We start from the raw sequence: 10549 nt of genomic DNA on the forward strand, positions 1-10549 counted from the left end.
TGCAAGGCACAGAAAATGCAAATACCTCACTTTAGTTGTCCTTTAAAGAGTCCTTGATCTCAATGATTGGCGTACATGAAAATGATAATTCTTAATCTAATATATACACTATGTCCAAATTTATACTGTTTAATATAAATGAAATTGAAATAGAAGGACAATATGGTTGTGAGTCTTGTGACTTGTGAATGAATGCATCACACATGCACATGGCAATTTAGCACATGTAGAGTATATATCTAGTCTATAAAACACAAATTCGAAAGACATGTATGGATGCTATTAATTTCTCTCGATTTTTTAATGTCTTTATCCCTTAATATAACTGGTCTTGCACGGATTAAAATGCTAGTTCTTCAAATATCTAACCTATAAAACACAAGTTTAAAAGACATGTACCGTTGCTATTAATTACTCTCGAATTTTTTTAACATGTCTTATCCTCTAACAAAATTGGCCTTGCATGGATTAAAAAACTAGTTCATCTACTATCTGATATTAAGATCAAACAAATTTTCCAAATAAAAAGTTGGATTTAAAAGTGTGCTTGACCTTCTTGTATATATCATTTGACTTGTATCGTGTTTATGAATATTTTTTAAAAAAAACTTTATTCTAATTAGATTGGAGTTTAAATTTAAACTTGTAAATTTTTTGGATTGCAGCAAACACAAATAACATTTTTTTTTTTTTTGGGTTTTGAGCCAAAGTATGAATAAATTTTAGCACATTTAAATGGTCTTATTTATGGTCATTTTTGAAAAATGATGGGTTATAGAGGAATATAGAGGTGAAATAGACAAGTTGTAAAACCCTCTTGCTCTTTAGTGCTCAATCTTTCTTAGACTAGCTAGCTTACTAAGCTTAGGCCAAATAATTATGTATTTGGTCTGACATTTTCTTTTATCATAATTGAAAGGACACTTATAGAAAATTTAAAGTCCATATTGTCGGCAGAGAGCAAGTCCTTGATTGCTCATTTTACACAGTTTATATGGTGCTAAATTAGTTGGTCTCAGGGAGTAAAAAGGAGCTAGTGAATAATAGAGGAAATAGGGATATCATTGTATCATATGATTATTGCAACAATGCGTTCCTATACCATTCAACTAACACTCGATTGACTCGTCCACTCAAATTTTTTTGTGAGTTGATACAAATAAAATGGCACCACAAAATTTAATTTTAGAATACGTGCGTGGTACAGTCTTTCAAAACTATATTTATGACATAAACAATTAAGTTAATTGGTATTCATACTTGATCATCACCTTTTGATGAGAACCTATTAGTGATTGAAATTTGGTCTTGCGAATGTAAGGTTATAAGATTATTTCTTTCTATTAGGACTCTTTGGATCAAAGGGTGAAATTCTCCTTTTTTTTGTTTTTTGTTTTTCCCTCTCTTCCCAATAAGCCTAGTATGTGAAGCTATATTGAGTTAACCTGAAAAAGATATCGATGAAGTATCCTTCAAAAAAAAAAAGATATTGTTGAAGTAAAACTCATCTCCTTAAGCTACAGTATCGAGTTTTTCTCTTTTATGCTCCGTATACAAAAAATAAATATCCAATAGCATGTAGCCCATCTGATTGATATGTGCAAATGAACCTAGCAAGCGAGAAATACTAGTTGATTTCGATCTATACTTAAAGCATTCATATACATCTGTATACATTCAGTACCTAAATACAGTAGTAAAGAACCTCATATGACTATGATTTCTGCATTCTCAGTATACAATAAAAGATTAGCAATACTCCTTGATGTCGAAAATAGTGTATCAGAATTCATTGTAATGTATAGCGCCAACTTTCCAAACAATGTATGTGGTTGCAAACATAACTGAGCTGATAAAAACAAAAGAGAAAGCAATCAGAAACAAATCGAGACCTCCAGGGAAGTCGAATGTCAGGCCTGCCTTTGGCATTCCCCGCTTACTGTCATCAAACAGATTAGTAGGGGCTTGTGGAAGGCCCTTCTTTCCTTTCTCACTCTCTCTCAAAGCATCCAATACACTGCGCCCAATTTCTGATTTAGCAGGCTTGGCATCTGAATAACGGCTCAGAACCCTTGCTGCCCTCAGTCTTTCTCTTGCAGTTAGTGGTGCTTTTTTCTGTATTGATTGCACATCAGCAGATGAGGGTATCTTGTTTTCCTGTTTTGAGTCATCAGCAACACTTGTTTCGGATTGAGCAGGATCAGGAGAGGAATCTTCAGGATTTGAACTCTCACCGCGATCTGTAATTATACGGTCACTCTCTGCAACTGATAGATGTAGGTGTCTTCTGTTTAAACTTATGGTTTGCCTTGATTTGATAAGAGAAAAGGGAGCTGAAACATGGCCAATTTTTGGAACAGGATATCTAATGGAGGTTCCAGAGACCTGCACAGTTGATTAGGAAAAGAACATCAGAAATTATCATAATTAAAACTACATCCAAAAGTTTCGCAGGCCATCAGATAAGGTGGTGAACTTTTTAAAGTCTACTCCCACAATTGTATAGGCATGATTACCAGAACATGCATTTGACGAATTCATCCGATAACATCCCATAACAGGATGAAATACTGAATTGCACTAAGGACATGAAGTGTTGATCTCTCTTCCTGTTAAGCTAAAGTTAACAATACTAATTGCAACTAAGGACATGAAGTCTTCTGTGTTTCTGAGATTTTATCTCTTATGGAATGTGACCAACATTAATATAGAACATGAATTTGCAGAACAATGCATAAAATAGATGCATGGAAATTTTTGCTTAGAAGATCAGACCGTGTAGATTTCATTTCACATCACCAAGTTATAAATCAAATCAAGGAAGCTTAATCTCATTGAAAATTAAAGTCGAGGCTCAGAAGGTCATAAACCAATTTGATGAAGAAGCAGAATATATAATATATTTGGAATTTGCCACTAGCAAAATTTTTTAGGACAATCGGTACAAGGAGCTATGGATTTAACTCACTTTGACAGTGGAGTAAACATATATCCTGAAGACAAACGTCCTGAAACAGACAGTGAGACCACACAGTCACACTAAGTATAGGGAGTCTTTGAGCAGTTGAATCCAGTGCATCCAACAGAGAGGGAAATTAAATACAATAGAAATTAAAATATGATGAAACTGAACTAATACCAGTAGAGTGATTGTTGTGATTGTGACTACAAAAAAGTGCGATTAGACTATCACATAATGTTGATGTCTAAAGTAGAATCTTAAGGGACCATAAGAGTGACAGTGTCTGTCATCATACTTTAATAGAAGGCTTTAAAATGGCAAGCAGAAGGTAGAGGATACAATCTCATAGAATGAGGTTAGTTCACTAAGTAAATCCACACACAAATCTTAAGCAATCTAGGAAAGAACACATCATAATAGTCAACTAACATTTGGAACTCTCGAAATGATGACCTTCTGAGCCAGCCAGCAGTAAGTTCCATAAATATTAACTAATAATCCAGGCTCAGATGATCACTCCATGGCCAGTTGAAAAGGCGCAATAAACTGACATGCTTCATGATTGAAGTCTATGAAAATAATTCCAGATGTTATCTGTATTCCAATTCTATAATTCTATTATCTGCATTTAAAGCTTTAAGTCTTCAAGCAGTATATCTTCATCACAAAAGGGCAAGGGATGGCAAAACATAAAACCAAGATGCCCTGGATAATCAATGAATCAAACCAACGACCAGCAAGAACGGATGGATCAAGCTCCAAGCCTAAAAGAAATCACTTATTACAACCACAAGTAATGGCTCCTATTAGGTACATGACATCCAAGAGCATACACTCCCTACTAATGTGACAACAATTCATTAACAATGTTCCGTTCTTCGTATACACAAGTTGAGGACGCTCCTAGGTGCACATAACATTTTTCACTATCATGCTTGGAAAGTAAATCAAATTTGCAATAGCTAGATTAGATTATAAATCATCATTAGCCTTTAACAGTATTTCTCAAAGTCTATCAATCCAACTAGAACTCATAGAAATATACCTTATCCAATAGCATACCAAAATTAAGGCGAAGAAATGTAAGAATTCTCATCACATAGCTTTTCGGCAATTTCTATTATACAATCGGGTGTATCACCTAAGAAGACTATTTTTTTTGTGTATTTACAAATCTCTCGAAATCCCAACTAACCATACTTTGAAAAAAAGCTACATTTAGGTACCCAGACTACCAAACATAAGCCAAAATTGTACAGCATTCTACCAAACTACCAAAAGAATGAAATATATACATCAAAAAGAAACCTTTCTTAAAGATTGTCAATCAAGCAAAGATAGAAGAACAAATTACCCAAAAAAATTAAAATTAAATAAATAAAAACAGAGAAAACTTACAGAATTAAAGGAGACGACGGAGTTGAGTGAAACCGCCATGTTTAGGAGGTGGTCGGAGGTTGAAGCTGAACCATATGAGCTCTCAAAGTTGGTGATGGTGTTTGTGGCACCAAACTACTCTCAAGCTTATTCATAGATTTTCTTTCTTTCTTCTTCACTGACTAGCCACTACTCGACTTCTGTTGCGCGTGGATTTCACATTGGTTTTTTTTTTTTTTTTTAATTATTTATTTTTTTTATTTAAATTGGAGGGAGTATAATTTTAGAAGAGAAAACTCAGGTTAATCTGTGTGATAAACCATTTTCGTAAATAAATCAATAATTTTTTTTTGACGGAATAAATCAATAACTTTATTCATTGCTTATCTAGTTATTATCATTATAAAGCCTCTTTTTTTTGAGAAACTTTTTAAAAAATCGGGTGTACAATAATTATTGTACATCCATTATAAAAATAGACTAAAGTGATCAAAACTTACCCCTGAAATGAATAAAAGTTACCCTAATATGCATAAAAGTTAATCCAATATAAATAAAAATTATTAGTAAAAAATCACATTTTAAATGACAAAAAATAAATTATTAGTGATTGAATGTAATTAAATTACCACTATAAAATTTTTCTTCTTGTCTATTTATATAAAAATTGTATTACGTTTAAAGTTACCCAAAAAAGACAAAAAGTTACCCTAAAATTAGATAAAAGTTACCCTTATACTGCTCGATGTACAGTAATATTAGTGTAAACCGGGTGTATACAAAAGTTTTTGCTTTTCTTTTTTAGGATAAAGTTATTTATTTATTTATGAAAATATCATCTGACAAACAAATCTCAGATAAACTTGTAATTTCTTATTTTAGGAGCAAGAAAATAAAACATGTAGTCAATTTTTTTCTCACCATAAAATTCTATGAAGTACAAGTTAAAGTTAATTATGAAGAGGATTAAGCATGTGCCTCTCCCAATGATCTATTAAAACGAGATGAGTATGCTGATTGCTGAAGACCTGAAGTGATCCAAACTCAAATTTCTGAATTCAGTTTCTTTCTTTCACTTTTCATTTTTTCCTTGTGAAAATGATGAAGCCACATATGCAATAACTCAGTAATCGTGATCAATATTCAATACTCTTGGTTCATTGCTGTGCCAATTCATGTAAAACTAGACATGTAACCAGATCAAAACCTGCTAACAACACTTGGTAATGGGATTAAAAACAATATTCAGTAAGACAAATCTGCTGTCCCCTATATAACTCAAGATTAGACTAATTTAACCAACTATGAAGTGCTTATTCCTCTATCTGAATCAGTGTAAGGTAGAAGAAACAAAAACTCAAATGTGTGGTTCATTAATTTTGTTTATTCAGGAAGTTTGGCATAAAATTGGTCGAACTGAGGCTTTGAAATCCTCGTAAAACCTCTGCTCTGAAAACCTGCCCGCTCGCTTCCTTGCAGCGGCAGCCATCTCAAGTCTTTTTGTCTCTGGCATTGACAAAACTTCCAAAATAGCTTCTGCATACTCATCCTCAGATTGTGCAAGAAATCCTGTTTTATGTCCATCTTCTTCCAAGACAATGTCCATCTTTGGACCAGCTGAATTGTGGGCTGGGTAGATGAAGTAATTCAACAGCAATTATGCATTAGATTTTTCTCACACTAGCAGAATAAAATAAAGCTATTGTTCCTTATATTGCTTACCTATTGGAACTGCACCCGCAGCCATAAATTCCACGACGCTTATGCCAAAATGCTCATCAGTCATGGTATGGATCCCTGCAATGGCAGCTCCCAAAAGCTTGACCAAATCCCTGCACATTCAGTCAGACGTAAGCCAACTAACAATCATTCATCACTTGTGATGCCACAGCATGTATAGCATGAACTAGCTAAAACGATCTAGCACAATAAGCGCTCAAATGGAACATATAACAGGAATAATTTAGAAGCCAAGGGGAAAGATATGGGGGGTGCTTTTGAGAGTTTGAGGAAAAGTTAATCAGTATCCACATCTTTTTTTTCTATAACTGTCATAAACAAGTAGTTACTCTCCTCAAGAGATGGACTCAATTATTTTCCAAAATACTCTGTATTAGCAATTTATTGGCCTAAGTTGAAGTGCCAAAGTATCCATAATGACATACACAACTTTGTAATGACAGCCCAACACGACTTTAAGGGTACTTGAGCGAAATGCAGACTCCATGTAGGGTGGCTTATGAGTTATGACCCATATCCTGCCTACATAGGTGACATAGCACAAAAGCTTAAGAATCATGACAAAAATAAAGAATGCTGACTTTTTAACTTAGTTAAACTGCATACTTGTATAGGATATTTTTGTGGAATTCCACATCATTCTCCACCTTCAGCTTAACAGCCATTTCTTTCAGCTTTTGTAGTCTATCTTCATCTGCCTCATTGCGACAACTACCCACGAGCTGGAGCTTAGGTTTAGGCAAGCCTGCATCCAACTTACTAATGGCTTTTGCAAATGCCTGGAGTTGAAGAGGATGTGCCTGAGACAAGCACAGGATAAATCTTAATAAAGAGCTATAATGGGCATCAAAGGCCTGAAGATGTCAACCACAGCTACAATACCTTGCGTCAGAATTATACATAGAAATGCTCACCTTCTCAGGACGAAATTGAGCCACTGATATTATAGCTGGCACATCTGTGGGTCTTTCCAGAGGCAAAGCCTGATTGAGGTAAAGATTGGTGTAAGAATAAGATGAAATCAAGAATACTAAAAAAACATGAAAGATAATTGGTAATCAGCTAGCCAGCAAAAAATATTTCATGTAGTAGCAGGAACCTTTGAAAAGTAATGTATAATGGTTTTCAGTAAATATGATGCCAGATAGTCAAATCTAAAAGTTAAAGAACCTACAAAAGAGTAGACAGGTAATAGTAGTATATTTTTCATTATCTCTTTTTCTTTTTTTTTTTTTTTTTTTTTTTTTTTTTAAAATATCATTATCTCTTTAATTAGACCAGATAATACTGTTTGCCTTCTGCTTTTCTCCTTCTCAAGCTACTTAAAAATGGTTAACTTGTATTAAGACACGTCATCAAAAAATAACTGGGGCTGACTAGAGAATTTCATTACAGTTACCTGCAGGCCCGAAGTATCACAAGGTGGATAGACCCTCTTAGTACGCTCAGGAATTCTCCAAAGTTTCACAATATGTGATTGAGTCCAGGATGAATTCACCATGACTGTCTGAGCATATGAGCCAACAAGACCATACAACCAGCTGAAGATTGAATAGTAAATTATCTTGCACCGTGATAGCCAAACACTGCCACAGAACGAGCAATTGAGGATATCAACATAAGTAAAAAAAAAAATAAGAGTTTTAGAGTTCATATGGAACCTCCAATTTTCCTCCAATTTTACTAGTGACTAACTAGATTTCAAAATTATGCAGTCTTTATGAAGTGCTGCAAACAAGCATCCTACAATGGAGATTTTAGTAAAAATGATCAACTGCAAACATAAAGGGTCTCCGAAAGAGAACTCTTCCATGCACTGTTTCCTTTGGCAAATCTTTATTGAGACTGAAATTACAAATCAAATACAAAAAATCCAACCTTTTGGCAATTAAGTCCTCATTGTTATACAAAGCACTCCTTGCACGAACCCGAGAGATCATATCTGAACTGATGGTTGGATAATGAGTATAGCTGATAACTTTACAGCCAAAAAGCCTAGCCAGTGGGTATGTAAAAGCATAACCACTGGTATCAAAATAATACATAGGTGTGAACTTGCACAGAGCTTCCCAAGAGAGGTAGACTGAACCAAGACTCTGACCAATCATAGTGAAGCGAGGATATGTTGTCTCCTCAATCCACTTCCTTTTGTTTAGATGTACCACCTAATACACCAAGCCACAATTAATTCAGGAAAGACGAACACTACCAATGACTTCTACGTTTTAAGACTTCTAACTACTATGAGGCCACAAAGAGAGCAAGATATCAAAAGAATAAGCCAATAAAAGATATATTAGTCAGGTCGATCTTTACGATTAAATACCCTTAGTTTGGTACACCATCAATCAATCAATAAAAGCCTTAATCCCATAAGTGGGGTCAGCTCAGTTTGGTACACCATGATGCTAAAAAATGCAAAGACAGTGACAAACTAATTAATGGCAGTAAGTAGTATAATCAAAGCGACAAACCCGGATAATGCAGATGGATTGCAACTGTTACAGCTTGAACTAATAATTTCAGTTCAATGCAGTCATTGCATGGCATAGCTGCGGATGCTCGCTCCATAGATGCCTAGATGGACTACTAGAGCTCAGTCAACCTCATGAAACCTATCAAATTTCATAACTTTATAACTCCAGTCATCTTCCATTGTGATTGCATTTCAGTCAATGCAATACAAACAGGTGAAGTTATAACCAAGAAACGAACTCCATTAATAACTTTTACTTCCCATAAGATAGCATAATCTAGTTGCTAGTTTAGTTCATGAGTCTAGTTCTGTCTCGTAAAACAAATTTCATAATAAACTCTCAAAATCAGAAATCACGCAAAGCCTTAAAAAGAATCACAGAACAACACAATTGCAAATTGGGCAAATACACAGCTTACACTTGCAATGCACTAGCACTACCAAAAACTTCAAAATCCCACTACAATTCGGTCAAATAAAAGTGTAATTGATACACGGATCGTATTTCGTCTACATCACTACCCTTGAAAAAGAACAAAAAACATCAATATCAACATAGCATTGAAGATTGTCAATATAATTCTGGCAAATCAAAGCAAACTAGCTAAATTGGTAAAATATTGCAGATTGTACCCACAACCCGTGATCAAATCTCATCTACATCAGTTAATCACTACCATAATTGCTTAAAGAGCACCACATCCAAATCCCCAAAAAATCACAGATAATCAACCAAACAACACAAACCCAATTCAAAACAAAAACAATCAATAAATAAAAATGTAACAAAAGCTAAAAATACCCGATTAAGAAAAGGAAAATTCCAGATTATAGATTGAACAAACCTTAGGTGGGTTAGCCAAATGAACCCCAAAACGATCAGTGGCTCGAGCCATAAGACTCTGAGGTGAAGCATCATGATCACCCGTGTAAATAAAGCAATCAAGGTCTGATCTTTCGTCTTGAATGGCTTTAACTGCGCACCATAACACTCTCTCTCCTCCACCCCCATCGTTGGTGTATGGATGGAAAAACCCAACTGCATTTTTCCTGTTTTTTCTTCCATTTATCACACCTATTGGAAATTTCAGGAAAATTGATACTAAAGTTGAGATTAATAGGTAGATTATCTTCATTATTATGATATTAATTAAATCGTTGCCCAATTATTTCATAAGAGAAATTTGGGGAGCTGATTTTTGAGAGGGAAGAGTAAGACAACGGTTTTATTGTTGATCATTTTTTTTGGAAATATACTTGTTTTTTTTTTTTTTTTTTGAAAAAGGAAATATACTTGTTAATTCTGCAAATTTCATCAATTTAGCTCTACAAAATTTGATAGAATGTGATGGTTTTAGTTTTGATAGTACGGATTTTCTATATTACAGTTTTATCCATGAATTATCAAATTAAACGACACAAATTATACGTACCCAAAACAAATTGTCACATAAAATTTCAAGTTAATTTCCTTCTTACCTATAATTCACTCAAATAGTTAGCAACTTGCTATTTGCTATTTAAAAGTTTCACCAATTGTCAATAAACATTTTGTCTCATTTTGCAAAGTTTCTCGTTTTAAAATTGGTCAAGTCTCTTGCTACAACAACCGTTAGAGATGTTGTGATCTACAACAATTCTCACTTAAGCAATTTATATTTAATTGGAAGAGCCAAACTGGAAAAAGTAAAGAGGTGGTACTTTATTAAAGAGAATTCACAAATTAAAATGAGGTCGAAACGGATCCCAACTTTTTTTTAGGCTTCAACGGAACCAAATTGAAACCCCAAAACAAATTTAACCTTCAATTTTGTAACAATTAGATCTACTTTGCTAGTTCAACACGGATTTTGATCAGCCCTAGACATATGCACTCTCTTTGTCTTTCTTTCATGTGTGTTGGGCAAGTTTGACAATTAATATAGAACCCATTAAATAAATACCTCGTATGATCATACAAAACTATTAAAGCAAAAGGGCAAACACCTTGGAGA

At 34.2% G+C, this 10549-nt stretch overlaps 2 protein-coding genes across 2 annotated transcripts; both read right to left on the reverse strand.

Annotated features, from left to right (window-relative positions):
• Positions 1–1607: 1607 nt before the first annotated feature.
• On the reverse strand, positions 1608–4499 carry LOC145595026 (uncharacterized). The gene is made up of 2 exons (XM_081651378.1): positions 4361–4499; positions 1608–2385 (listed from the first exon to the last, which is right to left on the reverse strand). The coding sequence occupies exons 1-2, from the start codon at positions 4397–4399 to the stop codon at positions 1783–1785; spliced, it is 642 nt and encodes a 213-aa protein (XP_081507504.1). The 5' UTR covers positions 4400–4499; the 3' UTR covers positions 1608–1782.
• A 1017-nt stretch (positions 4500–5516) lies between these two features.
• Positions 5517–9714, reverse strand: LOC145594524 (GDP-Man:Man(3)GlcNAc(2)-PP-Dol alpha-1,2-mannosyltransferase-like). Its single transcript, XM_081650834.1, has 7 exons — positions 9401–9714; positions 7958–8244; positions 7479–7665; positions 6994–7062; positions 6686–6879; positions 6062–6171; positions 5517–5968 (listed from the first exon to the last, which is right to left on the reverse strand). Exons 1-7 carry the CDS (start codon positions 9689–9691, stop codon positions 5727–5729), a joined length of 1380 nt encoding a protein of 459 aa, XP_081506960.1. The 5' UTR covers positions 9692–9714; the 3' UTR covers positions 5517–5726.
• Positions 9715–10549: the final 835 nt, after the last annotated feature.

Source organism: Chenopodium album, chromosome 19 (genome assembly GCF_948465745.1).
Source record: "Chenopodium album chromosome 19, dcCheAlbu1.1, whole genome shotgun sequence".
NCBI lineage: Eukaryota > Viridiplantae > Streptophyta > Magnoliopsida > Caryophyllales > Amaranthaceae > Chenopodium > Chenopodium album.

Coding starts and splice junctions, on each gene's coding strand:
- LOC145595026 (XM_081651378.1), bottom strand. CDS start 4,399: ATGGCGGTTTCACTCAACTCCGTCGTCTCCTTTAATTCT. Junction 2,386..4,360: donor CCGTCGTCTCCTTTAATTCT/GTAAGTTTTCTC, acceptor TCAACTGTGCAG/GTCTCTGGAACCTCCATTAG.
- LOC145594524 (XM_081650834.1), bottom strand. CDS start 9,691: ATGAAGATAATCTACCTATTAATCTCAACTTTAGTATCAATTTTCCTG. Junction 8,245..9,400: donor ATTTGGCTAACCCACCTAAG/GTTTGTTCAATC, acceptor TTGGTGTATTAG/GTGGTACATCTAAACAAAAG. Junction 6,880..6,993: donor CTCAATTTCGTCCTGAGAAG/GTGAGCATTTCT, acceptor TGCTTGTCTCAG/GCACATCCTCTTCAACTCCA.